The sequence below is a fragment of the Mustela nigripes genome, chromosome 2, assembly GCF_022355385.1.
Source record: "Mustela nigripes isolate SB6536 chromosome 2, MUSNIG.SB6536, whole genome shotgun sequence".
Taxonomy (NCBI): domain Eukaryota; kingdom Metazoa; phylum Chordata; class Mammalia; order Carnivora; family Mustelidae; genus Mustela; species Mustela nigripes.
Genome location: NC_081558.1, coordinates 50,478,320 through 50,505,050, shown reverse-complemented (window position 1 = coordinate 50,505,050; position 26,731 = coordinate 50,478,320). Strand labels below are relative to the sequence as shown.

At 51.1% G+C, this 26,731-nt stretch overlaps 1 protein-coding gene across 3 annotated transcripts; it reads left to right on the top strand.

Moving 5' to 3' along the window:
- SSUH2 (ssu-2 homolog) lies at positions 1-26,731 on the top strand. Of its 3 annotated transcripts, none has more exons than XM_059387885.1 (12): positions 1-42; positions 9,621-9,719; positions 10,115-10,196; positions 11,735-11,864; positions 13,021-13,081; positions 14,080-14,204; positions 15,226-15,288; positions 16,824-16,909; positions 18,256-18,348; positions 18,919-19,024; positions 20,835-20,942; positions 25,429-26,731. In XM_059387885.1, exons 1-12 carry the CDS (start codon positions 15-17, stop codon positions 25,573-25,575), a joined length of 1,128 nt encoding a protein of 375 aa, XP_059243868.1. In that variant the 5' UTR covers positions 1-14; the 3' UTR covers positions 25,576-26,731. The 3 variants fall into 3 exon arrangements, with proteins under 3 accessions (XP_059243868.1, XP_059243867.1, XP_059243869.1); XM_059387884.1 differs by having other exon boundaries at positions 11,732-11,864; XM_059387886.1 differs by lacking the exon at positions 18,256-18,348 and having other exon boundaries at positions 11,732-11,864.

Genomic DNA, 26,731 nt, shown 5'->3' with positions numbered 1-26,731 from the left:
TGGACGTCTGCACCATGGACAGGGATCTGAGTGAAGACGACAGTAAGTACAGCCGGCGGCGGGGCCGGGGCCGGGTTCCCGGGGCGCCCACATCTGTGGCCAGCACTGATTGAAATCTTCCCTCTGGCCTCTGTGCTGTCTTGGGTTTGGGTCTGTGTTACTGAGAGCATCCTTCCTTCCTTCCTTCCTTTCGTGTGGAAAGCCCATTTGCCTCCTGCTGGCTATTGTTCCACTATGTGCCTCTGGGCAGTGGAGGAGGATGGTAACAAGCAAGAGGAGAACTTTCCACCCTGTCCATGGTAACACCGTCCCAGGCTTGTATCTTTCAATCTTCTTTTCTCTGGCTGACCGTTCCCCACCCCTCTCTTGCCCCAGCCGCATGTGAGCCTGACTAGCACACTTGGGCTCAGTTCTGAGGTGAGGTTAATTTGAAAGACATTCCTGGAAGGTCTTTATTCGTGATCTTCCTCTTGCCAAGAGGCTTGAGTTCATTATTGCTTGAAAAACACAGTCCTGGTGAGCCCAACATTGTCATTCCTGGGACAGAAATACAATGGAATCTAAGGGCTATTGAAAGAGATGAAGACAGAGGTAGCATTTTAGGAAGAAATGTGCCATGTTTAAAGAAAAAAAAATGTTTGATCCTGAATTTGGAAGGGGCAGTGTGGTAAAGTGTCAGATTGGGGATTGGGAGGCTAGACTTCGGGTCCTGGCTTTGCTATGAATTAGCTGTGTGATCTTGGGTAGGTCATTTAACCTCTCTGAGCCTCAGTTTCCTCATCTATAAAAGGAGATGGGGCAGGAATTCCTAATTTGAAGACCATGAAGGTGAGGGCAAAATGTTGTATGAATGTAGTTTTTTGGGGGGAGAGCGCAGTCCTCAGCTTCCATTTGAATTCTGGCAAGGCTTGTGACATTAGTACATTTTCATGGTTCCTGAACTTGGGGACTTTGAAGGTCCCTTGCTGGTCCAGCACTATTGTCTTTAATGTAGGTATCTGAAAGCTTTAAGTTTCAGAGCTGAAATGGGATATGAAATAAACCCATGTGAATCTCAGCAACACATTTAAAATTTTGTTGGAATCCTGTTTCATATTGAATTGGGAGACTGTACAGAGATATCATGTATTTGAGCTGGACTTAATCTAATCTCTGATATATTGGAAATTGTGTAGTCATAATTTTATAAACTTCTGCAAATAATGAAATACAATTTTTCCTCTTTGAAACACTGCTCATTAGCAGTCTTGTAGTTTACAGTAGGAGTTTCTTGGTAGCAATGGGCTAGGGTCGGATCTGGATTCAGATCCAAGCTCTGCCTCCTAATTGTTGGTTGACTTTGCTCAAGTCACTTAACCTCTCTGAGGTACATGTCTCACAATAAAAATATAGATCATGTCATCTGGAAGAATTGGTAAAAGATTACTGGATGTGAAGTGCCTCCAACATCACTCAGAGTTAAGTAGGCATGGAAGAAATGTTGATTCTAGAAAATTACCAGATTCTGTCCCCAGAGCTTGAAAATTAAACCACTATTAATGACAAGTATTATCACCTGCCGTGTTTCTGTTTGGCACCTGCCTTTTAGTAAGCCAGGTGAGACTCAGGTTAACTCTTTAGTTCCCTTAAAATTCTAAATGCTAATCCTGTCATAGGGTCATCTTACGTGCTGGTTTCCAATATAATCAAACCACAGGTCTACTGCATGGGACAGAATTGTCCAGAAAAGATTTAGAAGCCATGCTGATGATCTCTGGGACCAGGTCAGTAGTTGTCCAGGTTTTGGAAAGGGAGCCCGCTGCAGGACTACATAATTGCAATGCCCCTCCTGAGGCAAGAGATGGCTGCCCACTTTGTCCCAGTTGAGTTACCCTCCTCAGGCACAAAAATGCTGTCCCCTTCATTTTCGAGTCTGGAATGTGGGCAGCTTTAGAGAGAGATTATATTCTTCCAGTGACACACTGTGGGACTGAAATTAGGCATGGATGGAGACATTCTGGAATGTGGCGTCCATGTGAAAGTAAGCACAAAGGCCTCTTAGCTCAGTCTTAGCTCTGATAGCATTTGGCTCCCGCAGCACCTCCCACCATTGGTGGTGATGCCTCAATGATGGGTTGGTCCCCCTTCCATAGCAGAGGCGGTCAAGTGTTCTTTCCTATGCTCAGTTGATCTCTCTTTCCCTGGCACTTCAACTCTTTGCTCTTAACTTCCTTCCACTCCTCCCCAAGCCTACTCAGAACAGGTCTGTTTCCTGTTTAAAATAAGAAGCCTTCAGAGTTTTTTCTTTTCTAGCATGACTAGGTCCTGTTATTCCGATGGGCTCAGGTATAATGTGGTTTCAATCACTCTTCTCTAAGAGGTCCTAACCCAGAGATGAAGAAGAAAAAAACCCCTCCCTTTTTCTAAAAACCATATCTCTTATAATACAGCTTGTTTTAGTACAGACTGAACTCCCTCCCAGAAATGGTGTGCAAGAGAGCGTCTTCAAGTCAGACGAGCCTCATCCCCATAACTTGAGGAGGGGTCTTATGTGATTCTGGACCATAGGACCTAGGTGGCAACTCCTTACTCCTGGGTGCTGATAGCTGGGGAGGGGGAGCAATGATCCGAAGCCACACCACTGTTACCACCAGTGACCCAGTGCTGAGAGATGGGACTCTTCCCTTGGTACCCTGGCCAGCTCTGCTCCCCAAAGACTTAGTCTTTAGTGTTCCTCCCAGCCCAGTTCTGAGTTGGAGAAGAGAGACTGGAAGAAGCTATCAGGGTAGCTTGATGGGAAAGATGCTGGGCTTTGTGGCAGGGCCCAGCTTCCAATAGCCTTGGTAACTGACCATGGGCCTTTTGTGTACATACCTTAGGAGGGAGGCAGGGCCACCAGGAGCACAGGCCCTCCTTGCCAACTTGGCCCTGACCCTCTTCCCAAGAGGGGGAAACTCTTAATGGAAAGATAGAGTGTCCTTTTCTCTCTTTTTTTCCCGAGTGCTCCTCCCAGTGACTGTATTCCCTGAGCCCTGTTGTAGGGAGAGAAGACCAGAGCCCTAAAGAATAAGGTGACTTTCCCCCCAGACTACACGGAAGGCTAGCTATTTGGTGCTGTCCTCGTGGCTGGGGGAATACAGATGGACGTACTGCTCTACCTTCTAGGTGTTCAAAGCCTTGTGCAGGAGGAAGACCTCAGCTGGGCTTTTTCTAAATAATTCTTAGAAAGCTGTTTGGTAGAAACAATAACAAAGAGCAGAACAGAGGACGGAGGGGCGCGGGGAGAGGGAAGCACGCCCAGGCAGGCTCTGTAGGAGGTCAGGCCTGGACCAAGTCAGCTTGAAGGAGGGGAGGGGGTGTGTCCTGAGCAGGAAGAGCCGGAACAAGGCCTGGGAGAAATGGCACAGTGTATGGGCCAGGATGAAGGCCAACATCAGTGTCCCAAAGTGACAGGCCAGCCCTTGCCGATCCCACCCCCGACCCCCGACCCCCATGGCCCTGTCTTGGCCTGGTGACCCTTCCTGCGAAGCAAGACTTCCACATTCCAACTAACTGAAGGTTTGTGGTAACATTCGCCGGGTTCTCTCTTGGCATGCCAGAGGGACCTGAAGATCTCCGAGGACAAATTCGCCCCGGCCTTCTCTTTGAGGCTGGTCTCACTCCCACTGTCGGCCTTGTGTTTGCTCTCCCAGATATGTTCTCCTTGTCTCCCGCACATCTGTCTCCTCTCAAGCCCCAAGCAGGCTTTTCTCTCTCCTCCCTACTTTCTGCTCTGCTCTTTGTCCCCACCCCCCAGCCACTGGGACTGTTTTCCCTTCTCTCACCCTGTTCTGGACAAGTGGGGAGGTTTTCTCCCCCCATCAGAGGAGGAGACTCCATGAGTACTATAGGGTCAGTTAATAAGAGAGGGCCTTCTCTGCTAAGGGCTGGAGCTCAGATGTTAGCCAGGCACTGTGGTGGGTGCCTGGGTGGCTCAGTTGGCCGGGGGTCTGCCTTCTGCTCAGGTCATGATCCTGGGGTCCTGAGATGGAGTCCTGTGTTGGGCTCCCTGCTTAGTGGGGAGTCTCTTTCTCCCTTTCCTTTTGCCACTTTCCCCTGCTTGTGCTCTCTCACTCTCAAAAAGAAAAAAAGAAGAAGAAGAAGAAGAAGAAGAAAAGGAAAAGAAAGCTTTAGACTTTAGTGAGCCACTGTGGTGTTTAAAAGATGTGTTGGCCTCGTCAACCTTTCTGGTCTTGATATGAGGCTCTTAAATAACATAGCCAAGACTCTTTTCTTTCTCTTGTGATCACCTGACTTTCCTACTTTTATTACTTTAAATTATGGTAAGATTCACATAACATGAAATTCGCCATCGTAACCATTTTTACCTGTGCTGTTGGGCGATATTAAGTACATTCCCATTGTTGTGCAACTATCACCACCACCGATCTCCAGAATCCTTTCCTCTCTAACCCCATTCAACAATTCCCCCCTTCCCTCTCCTCTTGGGTCCTGGCCAACCCCATCCTACTTGAGGCATGTGTGGATCTGACCATCCGAATCTCTCCTGTACCATCTTCAGCATCATTCGAATGATGATGCATTTATATGCGCTGACTGTATGTGGGAAGGGGGGGTTCTCTGTCTGAAAGGGGCTCTCACCCCTGTCGGAGGAGACAAGGGAGGAAACAAACAAAATGGGAACAAAACAAACAAAATGGCAGTGGGGAGCCATCTGGGTGGAGAGGTGGCCCTGCTTTTAGTGCTTTTAAGATGATTAGCGCTGGAATCAGAGGCAGAGGATATGGACTCCTTTTATCCTTGGAAATAAAGGGAATGGCATTTTAAAAAGAGGAAGTTAAAGAGGTTGTCCGTTAATTATACCTTGCTTCCCAAGAAAAATTCCTTTCTATGCAAAAGAGAAATTGCTTGTGGCTGGTGAGTACTACCTTAGAGACATTTTGCAAAGCTTTCTCAGCCGTCACTTGATGTCCTTTGTGCAGCAATAGGGTGTTCAGCAAAGTGGAAAGGTCATTGGCTTAGAGTTCAGATCTGAGACTTGTTTTTTTTTTTTTTTAAGATTTTATTTATTTGAGAGAGAGAGAGAGAGAGCGAGAGAGAGCGAGCATAGGAGCAGGGGGAATGGGAGAGGGAGAAGCAAACTCCCTGTTGAGCAGAGAGCGCAATGCGGGGTTCGATCCTGGGGCTCTGGGATCATGACCTGAGCCAAAGGCAGATGCTTAACCAACTGAGCCACCCCAGGCACCCCAGGACCTTAGTCTTAAGCACTCTTTTTGGCTCTGCTGTGAATGTGTGAGCTCGTCGCCCCAGATCCCTCCTCTGAGTCTCATGTGCTTCTACAAACAGGGAACACAGAAAAACAGTGGTTGTCGTTAAATACAGAAAAAGATCACACCCGTGCCGTCCTTTTATGAGCCACAGGACATGAGGCATGTATTAAGGTGGTGTGGCCCAGTTGCAACTCAGCCCCAAACCTGTAGAAACAGTGATGCAGCTGGGGTGGGGGGACCCCCTTCGGAGTGCTCCATGCTGGGCGTCACACAATGACCCGTGACGTCCACGTTCCTGTTGTGCCCGCTGAGGTTGGCTCAGGAAATGACACATCTGCCTGTAGGTCAGCCTGGAGCCCTTTCTTTTTGTCCATAACATAATGGTGAGATTAATTTAGTTCTGACGAATTACGACTGCCCCGAGAGGTCAGGGTGACTCCTGGTTGATGGATGGAGCTCTGAGTTTCCCACCTCTTATTCTTCCCCTCTTCCTGCCTCTTTGTTTGGTTTCCAGCCGGTCGTCGCAGTCGTATGGCATTTCTCTGTCTTCTAGCAGCAGAGAGTCTGGATGCCCTAGCAGACCCAAGCCCTCCAGCTGGGTGGGGGCCCTCCCTGGGGAGAGGGCTTTGAAGGTCTTGCCTTTCTTTCTGTGTTTGACATTTTCACCTCTGGCTTAAAGGAGCACAAAGAAAGAGGAAGACCCTCCCTCCTTAGGTCCAAGGCATTGACTGAACGTTTCTTGAACACCAGGCTCAGGGCTGTGGGCTGTGTACACATTGTCTTATTAGATGGGTGCTAATAGCATCTGCTCTGTTTCACAGCTGGGGGACAGGGGATTGAGTTCTGCAAGGATGTGTGGCTGGCACAGTACCAGGCAGTCCATGACTCAGACGTATCAGAGCCCAGGTTCCTAACCACCGTGCCTCAGGAATTCTGATGCCGGAATTGGCTTGGCTGCAGTCCAGCCCTGAACCTATCCTGAATTCTGATAACCGGGCTCATGGGAACTACAATGACGTGCATGGGCTCTGGTCCCAGAAGGTTCAAATTCCAGCTTCCCTCTTTCTGACCCTCCCTCAAACCTATCCATGAGTGTCTAGGGCAGGGTGGGCAAAACACGGCTCAAGGGCCAAGTCTGACCCACTGCCTGTTTTTGTCAAGTTTTATCAGCATAAAGCCATGCTTACGCAGTCGTGCATTATCTGTGGCTGTTTGCAGCTGAGTTGGATAATTGAAACAGACCACAGAGCCCACAAAATCAACAGAGTTTACCACCTGGCTATTTGCAGGAAAGGTTTGCTGATCCCTGGTGGCTAAAATAGCTGAAAATGCTAATCCACTTATGGGGAGCAAACAGTATTCAGAACCAAGGTATGAATGATAATTCCCGATGAGTGACCACCTCTGGGCTTTCAGTACACCTCGGCAGGCGCCGATGTGAAGCTTTGGGCTAACGTCCCTTTGCATCACATCCATCTCCACCCCAGGTCTCTCACCTATTTCTGCACAGAATCATTTGTTGACAAAGATAAGCTTTCCTGCTAAGAGGAGCACTCTCTACATCTGCACACATTCTTCTATTTCAGCTTCCTTTGTAAATTTCCTGCAAGGAGAAACCGTAGAGAGGCGTATGCATTCCTTATTGTCAAAGGACTCAGACATTTCTAATTTGGGGGGAGTAGAAGAATGAGATGGTTCATTTGTCTAAATGACACCCCCCTCCTCCCTCCACGGTGCTTGGCCTCGGGTTTCAGCATTCCTCACCACCTGCCCTCCCATTTCCTGATAGCCTCAGCTGCTCCCACTTAGAACAAGATCTGCCGCTTCTTCCGGCCTCCGTTCTTATTAACCTTGAAAGGACAGGGTGTATTATTTTTATTTTTGTAGAGGGAAAGAGCTCTAGGCTTTAAAGAGCTGGGGAAAATTTAAAAAAAAAAAAAAAAAAAAAAGGAGGGATCTAGGGGGTGAGATGGATCAGCTGTTGACCAGAGTGTGCTCAGTGACTTCATGTGATGGAATTACTTTCCTCTGACCGTTTATCATCTTACCCTTTAAAGTCAACTTCCCATGATCAAGTTGGCCACTGGAAAGATAGAGCTGAGGGGTTCTTGTCCTTCAACATGGGAGCTACAGGGAATGGTTTTGAGGGGTGGTCCAGTGGGATGGAACTGAAACAGAGAGCCTCTAGCCTGCTCTGACTTCACTGCTGTGCACCCTAGGACTACTGGAGTAACCTCTCTGAGCCTCAGACTCCTCATGTCGAGCGGACTTAGAAGTCCTGCCTTCTGTATCTCCAAGTGGGAGGGTGGAGTGTAGCAGCAGGATGGGGAGATGCTTTATGAGTTGTCCAGGGTTTCTAGGAGCCAATTCTTTTTTTTTTTTTTTTTTTTTAAGATTTTTATTTGTTTATTTGACAGAGAGAGAAATCACAAGTAGGCAGAGAGAGAGGTGGGGGAAGCAATCTCCCTGCTGAGCAGAGAGCCCGATGCGGGGCTTGATCCCAGGACCCTGAGATCATGACCCAAGCTGAAGGCAGTGGTTTAACCCACTGAGCCACCCAGGCACCCTTAGGAGCCAATTCTTATCTTATGCTTTCCTCCTTGGAGTCTCAGGGCTATGGGAATCTCTGTCATAGCCTGGAAGATCAAGTTGAGGGCTTTTTTAAACTTAAATTTAAATTAAAAAAGTGAAGTATAATTAACATGCAGTGTTCTCTTAGTTTTAAGTGTAGAAGATGAGGCTTTAACAGCAGGTAAATAGTGAGGGTTCTTCTGCAGGGGCTGCCTCATGGGAAGAACATGGTCTTTGGAGAACAATGAGCCTTGGTTTGAAGCCACCTCCATCACTTACAGGCCTTGTGATCTTGGGTGAGCCACAGCCTTTCTGAACCCCATTCCCCCATTAGGAGAATGGGGTGACAAGTGTCACTTTGGGCCATCTGAGAAGTAGACACCTAGAGGGCATTCCATGTGTCAGCGGTCCCTTGGAAACACATGCGGAGGAAAAGAGGAGCGGGAGCAGGTGTGGGCAGCGACCGCCTGTAGGACCACACTGCAGGGGGAACACTTGTGAGAGGAGAGCGGGAAACAAGGAGCCTCAGACTTCGGTGTGACTCCAAGAAAGTCTTGCTCAGGTCTGTGGGGAGTCCCAGGGCAAAGACTGCCTGTTAGGGGAAGCTGCCTAAAGAAACACTCAGCATCTCAGTGCCTTAAGACAGCCCCCATTTTATTATAGTTCATGGTTTTGTGGGTCGGGAATTTGGGCAGGACTCAGCTGGGTGATTCTTCTGCCCCTTGTATAAGGGGTCTGTCTTCGTCAGTGTGAGTTGCTGTGACAAAACACCATAGGCTGCCTGGCTTAAAAGCAAACATTTATTTCTCACGGTGCTGGAAACTGGGAATCCCAAGATCAAGGCACTGGTAGACCTGGGGCTGGTGTGAGCCTGCTTCTGGCTTGCAGCCAGCCGCCTTCTCACTGTGTACTCACAGGGCAGAGAAAGAAAGCCCTAGTCTCTTTCTTTTCCTGTCAGGGCACTAATCCCACCACGGGGCTCTGTCCTCATGACCTCATCTAAACCTAATTGCCCCACCAAAGGCTTCAGCTTGTAATCCCATTCCCTGAGGAGGTCAGGACTTCAACATATGAATGTGGGGGGTCACAGACATGCAGCCCATGACAGGGTCACTCCGGGGTACTCAGCAGGCAGCTAGCCTGGCTTGGTGGGGCCTCAGTGGCTTTGCTTGTGTGCGTCCCGTGTCTTGGCAGGATGGTGGAGTGGCTGGAAGGCTGGGCTCTGCTGGGCTTCTCTCCATGTGGTCTCCCCACTAAGGCAGCCTGATGTCTTACACGCAGCTCAGGGCTCAAGAGGGCCGTGTAAGACAGAGGCAAGAAGCAGAAGCTGTGGCCTCCTCATTGCTTCCTTCCACCGTGTTCCCTTGCTTGGAGCATTTTCAAGCTGCCCGGGGCCAAGGTGAGGAGATGCAGATACATGTCTCAATGAGAGAAGCATCCAAGAAGTGAGAGCATTGCTAATTCAGCATCTGTCCCCTGGGGTCATGGCATACGATCCCATCATTTCTAAAGCACCTGTCGTGGTGGCCGGCCCAGAGTAGGGACCCAGTGAGCAGGAGCTGACTTCCTGAAGGTTTTTCTCATCAGGATTACTCGTGCCGCTTCGCTCACACCCCACCCCATCCGTGCTTGCCCTACAGATGTGTTCTGTGTCCCACGGGTGCCTGAGGGAGACCGGCTTGGTGAAACTGTGAGTCCTTCCAGTAACACACCCACCCTTATTCGGCAGCTTCTGGGTGACGTCACCACTGCTGCCCCCCACCTCCCTACCGGAGGTTCAGGACTGCTTTCCTTCCACAGGTGTGGTGGACCTCAGCTTTGAGGCCGGGAGTCCGCTGGCACCCCCTGCTGAGCTCCTGGAGAGATTGCCCAGCTATGACTGGCTTCTTGAAGGAGGTGGTAAGTCTGTGAGGTCTTGGCTCCTGCAGTTTCTTGCTGGGGCTCATGCTGGCTGGGGAGACATCTCTGGGCCAGGCCAGTCCTGGGATAGCTCATCTCTCCCGTGGGGGTCCTGGGAAGCCTCTTGTTCCCATCGGGAGGGAAGGGGAGGACGGGGGGCCTCAGCCCTGTGTCCACAAACATTCTATGACCATATCCATGTGCTTTTAAGGCTGGAGTCATGATGCTTTGAGAACCATTCTTCTCGCATTAGATGCATTAGCGTGGGGGCTTCTTTTCCTTTGTCTCATTCAGCCTCACATTCAGCCACTTTCCTTCTTTCCTCCTTTCACCCCACAAACACCTGTGCCTTTGAGCTAGGCTGTTGAGTCCCTGACCCCTCCCCTCTGCCCCAGGACGGCAGATATTCTTCCCACCTCTGGAGGCTCCCGGGAGACCCTTGGAACAAAGGTGCTGGTCCTCATTCATGGAACACAGGTGAGCAGGGGTACCATCGCATCAAATGTTACCCTTGGCCCCCGAGAGCCCTCCTTGGGGATTTTTGGGTCCACGGATCTCAACCCTACTGGCGCCTCCGGATCCCAGACCTGCTGGATCAGATTCTTCAGGGACAGAGGCCGGGAATGTGCATTTTACCAAGCTCCCCAGGCTGTTTGGCTATCAAGCTGGGGCTGAGAACCAGAGTGTCGACCAGGGGTTGTAAACTGTAGCTCCTGGGTCTCATCAAACTCACTGCCTATTTTTGTAAATCAAGTTTTATCAGAACAGAGCCACGCTCATTTGCTTGCTTACTCTTTGGGGTTGTTTTTGTGCTACACCAGCAGAGGGGAGTGACTGAGGCAGAGACTGTATGGCCCAGGAAACCGGAAATATTTACTCTCGAGCCCTTTACAGAAGAAGAAGAGACCCAGGACTCTGGACAGAGCTCCAGCTTTCCAGCCTGCTTTGTGCAGAGAGAAAGTGGAGCCCCTCTTTCTGGGTCCCGCTTCTTGGCTTGGTGGCTGTGTCCTGCCTCCAGGGAGACTTCTGGATGCTCCTGGCCCCACTGCTGCCTGGAGCGCCTCCCCTTCTCCTTCCTGGTTACCCACCTCCTGTGCCCAGGGCAGACCCCACTTCCTCCGTGGAGCCCCCTTGGCCATTCTGGGCCTGACACCTCCTGCATGCACACAGGTCCCTCTGGTCCACCAGGCCAGGGGTGCTGGTGACAACCCTTTGCATGAGAGGGTCTTACTGTTTGGAGTCGGGCTAGTGTGGAGAAGCAAATGAAGAAGGAGGAGAGGGTTCTTGCTTTTTGGAAGTGTTGGCAGGAGAGGACTTTGCTAGAGGGGGCACGGCAGCTGGGCCTCAGGGAAGGGTGTTCTAGGAGGAGGGGAGGCATCCAGAGAGAAGGTCAAGGAAGGGGCCACTGGTTCCACTGGTTGTGTCCCTTCACACCCACTGTCGCTGCAGCCCAGCAGGCTCACGGTGGTCACTGCGGGACCACCATCAGGTAGCTCCTGCCTGGGGTCTTCCTATGAACACTGCTCACAGCTCCTCTGGCTGAGGTCAAGGTCTCCAAGGACAGGCATGTGGTCTAGCCTAACTTTGCCTCCTTCTATTTGTGGGACATCTTCTGCATACCTCGGTTTTCCTCATCTGTAAAGTGGCAATTTTAAATGTAAATGTAAAATGTAAAATGTATATTCCATCTTTAAATGTGTGTATGTGTTTGAGTTCTGAGATTCTCTCAGCCCTTCCGTGAGCCCTGAGCTTCAGCTAAAGCAGTTTTGCTGTCCTCTAGAAAGAACTGTGTCCCCGCTGGGGACGTCTGTTCACACAGCAACCTGTGCCAGAGACTCCCTCCCCAGATGGAGCCCCGAGTCCTTGACCGCTCCGGTGGGCCACAGCCAGGCCCTTCCCGTTCTCCCGGCTTCAGTTTCCATCTGCATCGGGGGGGGGGGGGGGGGGGGCTGGCCGGCCTGGAGGAGCTGGAGGCCCTTTCCAGAGACCCTGCTTCTGTGCTCTGTCCCCAGCAGAGTCCCTGTGGTGACAGAGCAAATGGCTCGGGAAGCCCTTCTCAGCTTTGTGAGCTCCAAATGCTGTTACGGCAGCACGGCTGCCGGTGACCTCATCATCCAGGAGCTCAAGCAGCAGACTCTCTGCAGGGTAAGGGGCCTGGGCCTGGGGGGCACCCGGGGGTGTCTCAGACGTTAGGTCCAGGGTGGGCAGTGGTTTGTGTGATGTCAAATGGAGAAAGGAGTCTTGCGGGGGGTGCTTTTGAAGAGGAGTGACCCTGCTTCTCCGGTCTGGGGTCCACTGAAAAGCTCGAATGTGCTGGCGCTGTGGGAGGCACATCACATATTCATCTGAGGAGGTCCTCAGTAGGTACCCTACATGGTAGATAGGACGGTCACCTGTTCACAGGGAGGAACTGGAAGTTTAGAGAGGCGAAGTGTTACTTGCCCCAAACGTACAGCTAGAAGTGACAGAGCTAGGACTCTAACTGAGGTTTGCTGGCTCCAAAGTACATGTCCTTAAACACATGACTAACCAGAAGGGGTGGGCTGAGAAGCCTCTACCTAGTCTCCTTGATCCCCCAAGTCCCATCTGTCCCAAGTAATCATGTCTTCATTACCCTTGAGCCTGAAACTCTGGATAGACAAGGCCATGGGACAGATTTTAAGTTCACACTTCCTACCAACACAACCATCCTCTGGTGGGTGTACAATCACACAGAAAACACACAAGCCTTACAGGGAATGGTTAGAATGGGAGGCTGGGGGAAGAGGCTCCGGTGAGCTGTGTGTCCTTGGGCAAGTCAACTGGCCTCTCTGAGCCTCCGTTTCCTCCAGCGTCAAAGGAGGAGCCAGCTTATGTCCAAGACCCGTTCTTGTTTTGTGATTTTTGTGGATGAGATCAGGAAGGAGGCTCTCGACATCAGGCAGAAAAATTGCTCCTAAGAAGACGTTTGGAGAAGCTGACTCCATCGGCCTCCATTTATTAAAGGGCAATTGCTGCCCCACAGCGGGCCTTGTAGAACATTCTGGGTATAAAGAAATCAGAGGCTGACACTTCCGCATTTGTGAGCCAGTCAGGAGAGACTTCCTGGGGCTGACTGATCTCCCTGCAGGTGTCTGGGGGTATCTAGAGCAGAAATCATTCTTGCCAGCTTGTCCTCAGCAGCCTATGGTGCTGGGAGTGGGGTCTTTTGACTTCCCCTCTGAGGCTTGGCAGGTGGGAAGCTTCCTCGTTTTGTAGAATGCTGTCTTCCCAGAGGGCATGAGTGTGAACATGCTGTTTTTTTTTTTTTTTTCCTTTGTAGTATCGACTAGAGACTTTCACTGAATCCAGAATAAGTGAATGGACATTTCAACCCTTTACTAGTAAGTGAAATAAGTTTAATTGGGAGCAAATCTGACAGGTACTGGTGGAAAATATCAGGACATGTCTTAGCCACTAACCCTGAACAAGAGACCCTTTGGCTTGCAGCCTCGGTTTCCCCATCTCCTGTAACACGAGAGGGTGGGCTTTCATCTCGGACTTTCCAGTGCTAATCTCAGCAAATCCTTCCTGTCTGGGAAGTGATTTGCAGAAGGACCTAAAGAAGTCCAGGGTTTGCCTTTGGTCACAGACAGAGGAAGCATGTATGCTTGGACATCTGCCAGCCTTCAAGGCCACCCCCAGTGCCTCCCAGGGTCCCTAGGACCCCGTTCACTGTGCCATCCTGCCTGCTGCTGAACCCCTCTGGGAGGCTGAGCATTCTCTCTGGGAAGCCCCATGCCCTTGCTTCTCTGCTGACCACTCCGGTTCATCCTTCAAAACTCATCTCCCGTGTCACCTCTTTCATGAAGCCTTTCAGGATTTCTTCATCTGCTGACCACTTCTCCAATAGAAGGAGTCAGTCTTCTGAGTTTATGCAGTTCTGGTCCAAAGCCCTCCGCATAGCTTGTGACATCGTATGGTGGTCATCACTGTGCCCTATCTGCTTGAATGGAGGTGCAGGGGGGAGGACGGAGGAGACGGGGAGGTCGCGGCAGTGATGGTAGTTCTTGTTACTGATCCCTCGCATGGGCCAGTCTGGTGCTGAGCATTTTTATGCCATCTATTTAATTTTCACTACTGCCCTCTCTGGTGGGTGCCCTATATTTCCCTCATTTTGGAGATCAGAGAGTTGACGTCAGAGAGGTAAGGTAGGTCTGTTCAACTCCAGCACTTGGGTGCTTAAGCGCGGACTCCGAGGGGCTCCTTCTCTACCTGTCCCATAGCCCAGAATCTTGCCTAGTGCCTGGCATCAATGAAGGCTCCATACTATTTGGTAAACGAATGAAAGCTTGTCCTTGTAGCTGTTCACCGGCCTTACAATGATCCCTTTCTGTGTCAGACCAGTCAGTGGATGGGCCGCAAAGAGGGACCTCCCCCAGGCTTTGGGACATCAAAGTCCAGGTGCCCCCGATGTTTCAGGAAGACACGAGGAAGTTTCAAGTCCCTCACTCATCACTGGTCAAGGTAACTTGATTATAGGCATCTTTGCCCTTCTCTCTGGGCTGGTTTCCTAGACAATGTCTATTTCCTCAACCTTTAACTCTCTAGAGAGGAACCCAGAATGCAGGCTGGTGGTTCATTCCTTGGCTATCAGTAAGGCAAATTCTAAGGAAACCCAGAGCGTGGACTACAACAGACCCACACAAAATTCCGCGCTTGTTAAGGAGTAGTCACAAGTGAAAGGATGATTCTGATTCCCAAACTGTCACCCGCTGTAAGCACTGAGTGTTCACATTCCTAGACCGGCAGAGTATTTTAGATTCATTTTTGTTTTTTACCTTTGCCTGACCGTAAACAGCGGAAGTGCGGAATGAAACAGATATAAAATAAAGCTCAAGCATTATTTGGATATCCAGCAAAGTCTGTAAGGGACAGAATTTGACTTCTGTCCCGTTTTATAGACGTATAATCACAACTCGAAGTGAGGATAACCTAATGGATTACAGAAGCACAGAAGAAAAATCTCCTATCATGTTCTCATTGCTGCTTTAGAACTTGATTCAAGCGTGTAACTTTCCTCTCTGAGTTTTTGTAGCCTCATACAATGAGAACTTTGTGAGGTCCAGAGAGGGTTCCCTTCTTTTCTCAAGAATGATTCAGGGATTAGATTCCAATAGCTAGCTTGTTGCCTTCCACAGAACTGCTGTGCATTTTTGGGGGGTGGGGGGGTAATCTATTCTTAAAGACCTCTTCACTACCCAATGGGCCAAGAACATCGGCTTTTGTGGATTAGCATGGAATCATGAGTTAGGACATGGAGCTTGGAGTCTGTGGACTCTTGGAGCCCACTGGGCTGTGGCCCCGAGGAGATGGCAGCATGATCTCCTTGGCTTGGCATTCAAGGCCCTTTGGAATCCTAGGCAAATGAGAATGGCTGTCTTCCCACTCTGGGCCTGGTGATGCCATGGGGTGGGTGTGGGGCTGGTGAAATCAGCAGGCGTTGGTGTTTGGGAAACTGGAGCCAAGGAGAGCATTTCACTTTCAGGAATGCCACAAATGCCATGGGCGTGGGCGTTACAAGTGCAGCGGCTGCCACGGGGCAGGCATGGTGAGTCCCGCCTGGGTGGCTGCTGGTGTTAATGATCGTGTGGGAAGAGGGTCCCCGCTGGGACGGAGGGCTGGGCTGGGGAGGCCTGGGGCTCCTCCACTAACAGTGTGACCTGAGGCAAGTCATCCTCCCTTTCTGGCCTCCATTTGCTTATCTGTAAAATGGGAAAGTTGGATTGGGTGTTTGCTACTGGCCTTTGTTCCCTTTGATGGTTTATGGTTCATGATTTTAATTCTTCTTTTTCTCATCTGTCTCTAAACATTCATTGAGACTGAGTGTCCGCTCAGTGCTGGGGCTCTGTAAGAGGACTCAGACCTGGGGGCCTCCCCACCAGGGACCCTCTGTCCTTGGGGAAGACCAACAGGTGACCAGCACATGTAGTATGCGGTGATGAGTCTAAGAAGGTGAAGTTCAGGCGGCTCCAAGAGACAGAATAGACAGGGGTCTTGGGTCAGTGCCTTAGGGCTGCTGTAATAAATTACCACAAACTGGGGGGCTTAAAACAAGCGGTATTTATTCTCTCATGTTTCTGGAGGCTGGAATCCAAAATCAAGGTGTGAGCCAGGGCTGGTTCTTTCTGGAGACCCTGAGCCACCCCACCAGCTTCTTGTCCCACGTCCCCTCAGGCCTCCTTGTGGGGGCCCACCCTAGTCCAACATGACTTTGTCTTAACTAATGACACCTGCCAAAACTATTTCCAAATAAGGGCGCATTCTGAGTTCTCGGGTTCTCCGGTGAAGCACTCTCTTCAGAACCCTCCAGGCCTGCTGACCCTCCCAGCGGGAAGCACACACTCTTCACATGTCCTCAGCTCTCCCCCTTCGCTCTGATCTGTTGGACATATATTGACCCCTTGCCATGCTAAGCCACACCTTCATCCACCTTCTCTCTGCCCACCTGCCCTTCCACACTTTGGATGCCCAACTTCCGCCTACTGTGCGTTCCTCTGCCTACTCACGTGCCACCTGTGGGGCCCAATGGCGGCTCTCCACCCTTCTGTCTCCTGTGCCCTCACTCCTGCCATATGCCTTCTCCTGGCCTTCCTGGACACCTACCTGTGGACTTTTTCTTCCTCTCTCCACCCCTGCTCCCCTTCCTCTCCTCCGTCCTCCCCCAGGCTTTTCCTGGAAGGTCTCCACAGTCCACTCTGAGCCAACTGTGGGAGCATAGCCTGGGGGACTTTCCAAGACCAAGCTCCTCATCCCCAGCCTGCCCCTCTCTTCCCAGTCCCTCTGGCCGTGGCCATTTGGTCAGGACGCAGTCTTGGGGGTTGTGGGGCTCCGAGAGGAGCAGGTGAAGATGGTGTCCCAGGAGAAACACAGATGTGAGTATGTCATGTCTCCGGCTGCAGCCGGAGCGGCGCAAAGACACACAAGAGTCACCCTTCCCATCTTCCAAATGAATGAGCTGAGGCCCAGGGAGAGGATGTGGCTTGTTCGAGGACACCAGGTTGGGATCGGAAGCGGGTCTCAGGGTGCCCTTTGCTCATCTTCTCTGGGAGGCCAGCGGGGGCTGAGGCTGTGCTGTGTCCGCAGGTGAGGTGCCCATCCTGCAGCGGAGCCAAGCGCAAAGCCAAGCAGTCCCGCAGGTGTCCGATGTGCTCGGGGTCTGGCAGGCGGAGGTAGGAGCGGGTCTCCCCAGCCCTGAGGTGAAGGACTCTCACTTGCCAGCTTCCTTGCTTTTCAGTGTCTGCCCTTCCGGAGGCCATCGGGTGCCCTGTTGTGTCACTCTTGTGCCCCGGAGTGCTGTGCCTAGCGGGTGCTCAGGAAATATTTGTAGAGTGGGTGAGCTTTCCTGCAGGCTTGCTATTTTGAGATGAGACTGGAACTCATCTGGCAATCTATGGGTCAGACGTAAAGAAAGAGTCACTGTGGAGAAGAAGGGAGGGGGTGCTTTAAGGAAGGGAGATGTCTTCCTGCTTATATGCTGGGGACACGAACACAGAAAACCACCTGAAGGTGAGATCTGTAACTCTTTGAGGATCAGAACCTAGGCAAACCCTTATTTATAACTCACTGCAGGGCCTGCACGGAGGAGTCAAGAACAGTTTGGTGATTGACTAAATAATCAACAAAGTTCCATCTCTGTTCACAGGGCTTTGTAAATAGTGGCTCATTGCATTTTGTAAATCATGTCCATAGTGTATTTATAAATCTTGAAAGAGAAACAGGAAACCCGAGAGTGAGACCTCACAAAGTTGTGTTGGTTAATGATACTTTTTGGCTCATTGAGGCCTAGGCCATCCTTCTAAGAAGGCAGCTAGCAAAGCTTTGGCAGACCTGCCACCTGTGGTAGGCAAAGAAGGTCTTTGATTTGGAAAGAAGCTCAGGTTTCTTTTGTTCAAAAATGAAAGAATCCTATTTCAAATGAGCTTAACAAAAAAAAAAAATTCCGCCCTTGTAACAGAAAATTCTGGTATTATATTTCTGGGATGGCTTCAGGTTCAGCTGGATCCAGATGCTTAAACAATGTCACCAAGACTGTCACCACCCTTACCCTGCTTTCCTTTGTGTTGTCTTCATTCTCAGGCAAGCTGTCTCTTGTGGTGACAGAGGGGACAGCCAACAGCTCCAAGCTTAGTAACCTCAGTCAAAAAGGATATCCCTTTCCTGATAGTTTTACAAAAAAGTTCAAGGGCAGATCTCACTGCATTCCCCAGGGTTGTATGTTCATCTTTGTGTCAGCCACTGTGGCCAGACATATAGAATAAGCTAATGGGTTAAGCCCAGGTCCCCAGCTGGTCATAGAAGGGGTGGGGGCAAGCCCACAGTTCCTGTGGTCAGGTCAGTGGTCACCAAAGGGAAACTGGAGCATTGCCACCAGAAGCAGGAGGTCTAGATGGTGGGCAGGGGGAACCAATTGAGGCTCACTTTAGTCCACCTCTATGAGGAAGGATTTGGCCTGGGCCTTGTAGAAGCTGCCAGGCCCCTGACTACCCGAGTGGTGCTGACCTCATGCCCCTCTCAGGTGCAGCACATGCTCAGGGAGGGGCAGCAAGACCTGTGCCACCTGCAAAGGGGAGAAGAAGCTGTTGCACTTTATCCAGCTGGTCATCGTGTGGTATGTGGCCGTGTCTCTATACTGTGGCCCAGTGAGGTTGGCTGGGGGATTTGCCCAGGATTACTTTCTGCGGAGAAACTCCATTTGGCTGGGGCTTTCACAGTGCAGGGACCTGTGCAGGAAGAAAAGGGCTTCAGGCACCTTGGGAAGGGGAGAGGTCCTGGGAAAGGCTGGGGGTTGGGAGACGGGGTGGCTGGATGCTGGCAGGCTTTACAACAGACAGACCCGAGTTCAAATTCTGCCATTGCCGCCTTCTAGTGCAGGCAGCCACTCAAGCCTGGGCCTTCCCTTCTGGGTCTTAAATCCCCATGTCAGGAAAGGTTCCCATGCATTCCGGGTTTCTTCTGGGGGGTACGGTGTGAAGTGCTCGCAGGTGAGGACAAAATGAGCTAATAGAACAGAGCTCCAAGTACTTCACCCATTTCCCCATGATACAGGTGACGATGCTAATGAGCTCGCCCGAGGTCCCAGCAGTAGTAATGCCACCCTCCAGCCCAGGTCGGCCTCATTCCGAAAACATGCTCTTACCCCCATACTGTGTACGCCATTCCTCATCCTTTCCTCTTCCAGGAAAAACAGCCTGTTTGAGTTCGTGACTGAGCACCGCCTGAATTGCCCTGGGGAACTCCTTGCTAAAGCCAAAGGAGAAAGCCTCTTTAAGGATGAAAACACCATGGTAAGGAGGGCTTCAAAGACCATCACAAGGGAAGCTGGGTTCCCCTCCCACTACACACCCCGCCCCCGCCCTCCCAGGGGGGAGGGCTGCATTCTCCTGGAGAGGCAGGCTGGGCTGGAACAGGGCTCAACCCCTCCTTTCCTGCCCCACACCCTGACACAAACCTTGAGACCCTCTTCCCATACTAGGCACTATTGTAGGCTGTGGGGATACTGTAAAACCAAACACTTGCCCTAGTGGATCTCATAGTCTGGTGAGGGAAATGGTAATAATGTTTCACTCCAATGTCAGACAGTGGTAAGAGTCACTGAAAACATGCAAGCAGGGGAAAGAGACAGGAATGGGTGTGGTTTCGGCTGGGGGCTGGGAAGTGACACGGGGGCGCGGGGGGGGGGGGGGGGGGGGGGAGGCAAAGACCAGGACAGTGCCCTTGGGGTGTGGACCCTGTGAATTTCTGGAGCCGAGGTGTCCAGCAGAGGGAGGCCTTGAGGAACAGCAGAGGGTGGGACAGGAGGGATGTGAGTTGCGCAGAGCAAGGACCTAAGACCCGAGAGGTGCCAGCGGTTAGATCATGGAGGGTCCTGTAGGGCAGGTGTTGGCAAACACTGGCCCTTGGCCTGCTTTTATAAATAAAGTTTTATTGAAACACAGCCATACCTGTTTGTTTACATATTATCTGTGGCTGCTTTCCTGCTGCAAGGGCAGAGTCAAATAGTTGAGGCAGAGACCTTATGACCTACAAAGCCTAGAATAGTTACTAAGTGGCCCTTTATAGATTTGCCAACCTCTGCTGTAGGCCTTGGCAGGGAACTTAAGTCTTTATGGGACGTCTGAGAGGGCATGTTTTCTCTAAGAGGGTCAGGTGCTCAGTTACCTTTTTCTTTTTTCTTTTCTTTTCCTTTCTTTCTCTCTCTTTTAACCATAAGTAGCCCTTTCACATTGGCTTCTTTGACTTTATAGTTTGTATTTTAAAAAATTGAGGCATAATTAACATACCTTGTATTAGTTTCAGGTGTACCACACAGTGATTCAATATTTGTATGTGTTGTGAAATGATCACCACAATGTCTAGTTAACATCCCTTACCACACACAAATTTTATTTTCTCATGATGAGAACTTTGAGGATCTAGATTCTTAGCAAATTTCAAACATACGACACAATATTAATTACAGTCACCACGTTGTACACAAGTCCCTAGGACTTACTTATTTTATAACTCTGTCTGCACCTTTTATCACCTTCTCCCATTTCACACCCCACAACCACCAATCTGTTTCTGAATCTATGAGTTTGTTTTTTAGATTCCGCATGTAAGTGAGATCATACAGTATTTGTTTTTCTCTGATTTATCTGCTTTAGCATGAGGGCCTCAGTGTCCATCCCTGTCGTTGCAACTGGGAGGGTTTCCTGCTTTTTTATGGCGGAATAATCATCTTCAGCCTCCTTTCTTTGCCCCAGTCAGTCTGGCTTCCTAAAGGCTCAGCTCCGGCATGTCCCTAGGAAGCCCCGTCCCCCGCCCCAGTGGGACAGCGGCAGAGGGGTGCTGGGTGAGAGAGTGGGCTGCAGGTGAAGGAGTGCTCTGTCCACAGTCCCCCGTTCTTGGTTGGAATTCCTGAGGCTGGCAGGGTGGTAATCAAAGCCCCCTGGAAATTAGACAATCCCCACCCACTCACCGGGTGGCCTCGGGCCCTCCCCCAAACCTGCCTGGGCTCCTTTTCCAGCCCCTATGTTATGAATCAGAGCCGCAAGGTTTCGGGTGCTGACACCCCGGGCTAGGCCAGCGAGGTGGGCTGCTTCTCTCCTGCAGGTGTACCCCATTGTGGATTTCCCGCTGCGGGAGATCTCTCTGGCCTCGCAGAGGGGCATCGCGGAGCACAGCGCCACCCTGCCTTCCCGCGCCCGAGTCCTTCAGCAGGTGAGTGCGGTGGGCACTGGAGGCTGTCGCGAGGCTCTGGGGGCCGGGCTGGGGCCCTGAGGGTGTCGACTCTCTGGTCACAGGAAGGAATGCGCTGTTCCCACAGCAGGGGTCCCCTTCCAGAGAAGGGAGCAAAGGCGCCAGCTAGGGGAAGGGTGGAGGAAAGGAGTCCCAGTTTCGGAAGTACTAGAGACTGGCCAGAGGCCATCTGGCCGGAGGGCAGAGAGCAGAGCAGTGTGGGGCCGCGGGCAGGTGGCACCCCTGGGCGGACGCCTGGACGTAGAGATTAGGATTCTTATCCTGAGAGCAAGGGGAAGCTACTGTAGGGTTTCAAGCAGGACTGTGGCTCAGCATGATTTTGACTCTAACCCCGTGGGTTAGAATCTTCAGAGAGGGAGAGGGAAAGTTCAAGACTCGGGGTCCTGGGGAAGTCTGGCACCGGGGGTCCTGCCCCTCAGAGCCCCTCTTCTTGTCGGGGGATTGGCTTCAGGCCTAAGGGTTGCGTTGGTGCTGTGTTGGGATGGCCACTAGATGGCGGTGGTGCCTGTTTAGGTTTTGAGGGGTTGTGGGAGCACGGGGCTGGGGCGGGGAGCTGGGGGTTGGCCAGAGAATAGCCAGCGCTGGAGCTCCCTGAGTCTTGTAGGCTGGGCTTATATCCTGGTTTTCTGTGTCTCACTGTGGTCCTGGACCAGCCACTTCCTCCTCCCGGAAGTCCGATTTCTCACCAGTGAAAAAGAGATGTTTCCATCACCTCAGGGTTTGGTAGAGATGCAATAATTTGCTTTAAATGCTTGGAACCTGGTACTCAAAATGTGCCTTTTCTTCTGGTCCCTTTTCATTGAGTATTTCTCTTTCTCTCTCTCTGCACATCTCCCCTGTCTGCAGGAGAGAGAAAGGTGCATTTAACTAAAAAGTAATGATAGCCATCTTAGAGCGGCAGTGGGCCTCAGAAAGCATGGATTTGGGGCACTACAAACGTAAAGGCCTGCCATGGCTGGTGCTACCATGGTAGGGAGAGCCGCCTTATCCAAAGGGATGGGCCACCACTCATCTTGGTGTAGACGCAGGGCAGCGATTTCAGACCTCTGAAACTCCAGATTTTTTTTTTTTTAAGATTATTTATTTGACAGAGATCACAAGTAGGCAGAGAGGCAGGCAGAGAGAGAGGAGGAAGCAGGCTCCCTGCTGAGCAGAGAGCCTGATGCAGGGCTCCATCTGAGTATCCTGGGATCATGACCTGAGCTGAAGGCAGAGGCTTTAACTCACTGAGCCACCAGGCACCCCTGAAACTCCAGATTTTTATATGACATCTTCCAATTTTTCAGTACAGAGAACAAAAATTTAAAAACGCTGGGAATACTGAATGGACTGGTGGGTTGGCTCTGGCGTGCCGGCTGCAGTCAGCTACCCCCTCCTAGCCCCAACCCATGCTGTTTCCAGCTGGAAGAGTGGAAGTAACTTACCTGAAACCACACATCTGCTTAGTGGAAGAGCCCAGGGGAAGAACCCACTCCCTAGCTCCAAGCCAAATGTTATTACTTGGTGCGTTCAAGATACACAACTCCTTGGAAGCCAATGCGGGTTTATGGGGGCATCCGCTGAGGGGGAGTTGGGGCCAGACACACCGCTAGGACTGGTCGCATCCCAGGTTCATGCATGCGCATGGCTCCAAGCTGCGCTCTTCCCTTCTCAGGGTCTCAATGTCCTCATCTTTAAAATGAGCTGGGTTGGATGATGTTGCCTTAGGTTGGGGGCTACAGAAGCAGCTTCAAGATGAGAGCTTATGTGCAGGACATTTATGAAGAAAGTGCTCCCAGGAGAAAATTGTGAAGGAGTAGGGGGGCCAGAGCCAGAGGAGGGGGGAGCAGAGGTCACAGAATGGCGCAGTGTGGCAAATGTCCAGTCGCTGCTCCATCCCGTGGGAGCTCTGAGTACCAGGTAACTGTGTGCCTGGAGATGAGGGGGCTGGCCTCGTGATGTTTGGCACCATCCAATCATTGGGCGCAGTTTCCCAGGCCGGCTGTGCTCCTTGCATGTGAGGGGATTTCTGTATCTCAAGGACAGGACCCTGCGGAAGAACAATGGGCTGTGAGTAGCAGAGAAGAAGCAGATGTGCAGGAATGTGGGTGAGAGAAGAACAGAGTCTGTGGAACCCCCCAGAGCATCATCCCATCATCCCTGTGGGACTTTGCTCTTGCCTCATTAGTATTAATGGTTTGGGTCTCATGAGAGCCCCCAGAACTGGGGTATTGATTACAGGAATGGGAAGAAGATAAGGGCTTGATTTTAGCAGCTTGCAGACACTGGTTATTCTGAGATTCTTTTACTTCTGAAAGTGACCCTTTGAGTCCTTTTTGGGCCCTTGATTTGGCAGCTGGGGCAACTGAGGTTGAAGAGGGCAAATGAGCTGCCCAAGACCACACAGTGTGTCCGTGGCAGCCCTGGATCTTTGGGACTGTCCCCTACAGGACAGTCCTGTCTTGGGCAACACAAGACCCATGTGAACCAGTCCCAGAGCGGGGAAGGGTAAACCAGGGGCAGGAGGATGGATTTTATTAAAAGGGAGTGCCATGGGAGAAAACAGCTCTTTTGTGAATCTTTCTGGACCTGCATCTGTAGACAAAGATGCTTGCTGATATTTGGTTCAGGACTGAGAACTTAGCACATGGAGTCAGCCTGAGCACACACCTGTCATGGCAATGTGTCCCCTCCCCCCATTCCAGTGCTCTCAGACATGGAAACTGCTCTCCTGGGGGATGACCAAGGCGTGCCGACTCATCTGTGGCTGATTACGAGGCAGCCACCTGATGACAGCTGATGTCCTAATCAATCCGTAGCCTCAGACCTGGAGGCCTTTTGAATCCAAAGCAAATAGAGGCAGGAGGGGTTGGAACCAGTATCATTTTCCATTTGATCTTGGCAGAAAACTCTGGAAACGAGAGTGACCATGACCCCACTGCCCAGGTGCTTGGAGCAGTGATGTAGGCTCCCGCCTTCTCTTGTCTCCTGGTGCCCATTTTGTGTCTTCTATAACAGAAAGAGGGTCTTCTGCCTTTGATTTCCAAAATTACCACTTAGACACCACTTTCTGTCATATGGAAAGTCTCCGGATCTCATTTGGTGATCTCAGCAACCCTGTGGCCTAGAAGCTTCTATCCCCATTTCCTAGAACAAGCAAACTCTAGATCAGGCAGGGACCTTCATGGAAGAGGCAGTCCTTGACTCTGAGTCCTCTCTTCTGCCACAATGTCACACTGCTCTTCGGCTGCCCCTCCTGTCCAGTGGGGAGCATGCTTCTCAAAATCCCCTGCCTAGTCTGTTTCCCCTTTTCCAGTGGCCTCTGGACCATCACCTATGGTGATAGGACTTGGGGACAGGACTGTCTCCAAGGAGTGAAACTTCCTGAAGTAAAAAGGTCTAACCCTGGGCCATCCACACCACCTCCCTCTGGGTTTGTGGACCCCTAGATGTGGGTCTGGGACAAAGAAGCCTTTCATGTAGAAGAACTTTGGGGTTTTGATGCAGAGCCTGGACCACGGGACATCCCTGAGGAAGCTTAGCTTCGGTGTTGAGGAGTAGCTTTCCTCTGCACCCAAAGCAGAGGAAGGAGGGTATTTCAGTAGGGTTCCAGTGTTCTCCTCCCAAGGTGGTCTTCCACATTCCATTGGGGGTCCCACAGTTTTGGAAGAGTAACTGCTCTGAGAAGATGCCAGAGCGCGAGAGGCCTTCAAAGGAAGGTCAGTGCAAGACCATGGTGAGGTACGGAGTGTCCTGAGAAAAAATGTCTGAAGTGGACCACCAGATTTTGGAATTTCTTTGATGTCATTGTTTTATTTTAAAATTTAATTCAAATTGTATAAGTTACTCCCTAATATCTCCATGGCTGTATTAATATAGAGATGGTTAAAATGACTTTATCTTCCACCTTTCTCCGCCCTTCCTCCCCATCTAAAAAGTAACACTTCTTTTTTAAGATTTTATTTATTTATTTGATAGAGAGAGATCACAAGTAGGCAGAGAGGCAGACAGAGAGAGAGAGAGAGGGGGAAGCAGGCTCCCTGCTGAGCAGAAAGCCCGATGCGGGGCTCGATCCCAGGACCCTGAGATCATGACCTGAGCTGAAGGCAGAGGCTTAACCCACTGAGCCACCCAGGTGTCCCCCAAAAAGTAACGCTCCTGAAAGATGTCCTATTTGCCTGGAGGCTTACCGTACATCCCGGGACTCCCTTGGGGATGACTGTGTCCCCACTTTGTGAAACGTAGCATCAGATGGTGGCTAAGGCTGAAAAGTCCGTTTGGAACAGAGTTTAGTGTGCATGAAGGAGTGTAGTAGGAGATACACCTAGAAAGGCACACGGGAACCGAAATGCCAACTCCAGAGTGTGAACTTCACCCCACAGGTAGTAGGGAGCCACCGAAGGTTCTTGAACAGGCAAATGACTTGACTAGAGCACTGAAGTTTTTTCTTGGGCAATTGTTTCCCCAGCGCCAGACCATTGAGCTGATCCCCCTCACAGAAGTGCATTACTGGTACCAAGGACAGACTTACGTCTACTACATCTATGGCACGGACCACAGAGTGTACGTGGTCGATTACCCTGAGCGGTACTGCTGTGGCTGCACCATCATCTGACGGGACCCAGCCATCTCCAGAGCCGGGAGTTTACTCATCATTGGCTACGTCGGACAATCCTATACAAACCCTGGGGTGTCCTTCTAGATACTTCAGCTTATCATGTCAAATCCCTGGTCTTTCCAGAGCTTCTCTGGTGGGATCCATCATGCATTTAACCTACAAGAATTCAGCTAGGCACATTTCTTTAGAACACTGTGGACCATGATATGCAAATGAGCAGTTACACCCTCACCTGCCATGCCCCACCCCGGGATTCTGCATATTCCTTTCAGTTACTGCTGTCCCCTGTGGAGTCTGGCCAAACGGCTGGTGGGGTCCTGCTCACAGGAGCAGCAGCATTTAGACAGGTGTCCAGCTCCCTTGGGACTGCATGGAAGACAAGGGGAAATTGAGACGTGAAACGGGATGTGAACCAGGAGGACAACCTTCCAGGCTCAGACTTTGTTTGCCTCCCATGCTGGCTGAACCTAGCTGATGCCGCACGCTCTGCACATGCGGGACGCTGAGGGCAGGATGAGGTCCGTGCTTGCCTGCCCAGTCCCTCTGGCCCCTGGGACGGTGGTGGCAGGGGAAACCGAGAGAGAGAATACCCCGGGACTCCCTTCCTCCTCTTCCTCCTGAAGCTCTCTAAGTCCGGGAAGCCCCTCTGAGCCTGGTGTGTCCTTACAGCCCACCTCCGTGGGGCTCCAGCAGGATGCTGCTGCGTCCGGGGCCATTGTACCGATGGCGGGCACGGGCTTGGGTTGTTGCGGTGCTTGGAAGGGACACTCCTGGCATTTGGTGAATGCAGAGCAGGAAAGCTGGCTGGCTAGCGCTCTGCGCAATGAAGCTCGCAGATCCGCCCCTGACAGTCACGGAGACCTGGTTACCCAGAACCTCCTCGAGGCCTGCGGACTGCCCTCATCTCACTTACCGCTCAGCTCTGCTCTTTGATTTTCCTGTTTGGTTAGGAACTGCTCTGGTCCTCTCTCTTCCCTGAAGTCCAAACTAGAAACTCCCTGCCGACTTCATTACAGCCCCTCACGCGGTCCTGCCTTCGCCGTCACAATTTGAAATAGGTGCAGTACAATGTTACTTTCTTCTCATTTCTCCGTGCTCTTTCAGCTGGGGCATTAAATTGCTTTTGTGTTTGTTTGTTTGTTGTTTTTAAAAA

Coding starts and splice junctions, on each gene's coding strand:
- SSUH2 (XM_059387884.1), top strand. CDS start 15: ATGGACAGGGATCTGAGTGAAGACGACA. Junction 15,289..16,823: donor GCTGCCACGGGGCAGGCATG/GTGAGTCCCGCC, acceptor CTGTGTCCGCAG/GTGAGGTGCCCATCCTGCAG. Junction 18,349..18,918: donor ATCCAGCTGGTCATCGTGTG/GTATGTGGCCGT, acceptor TTCCTCTTCCAG/GAAAAACAGCCTGTTTGAGT.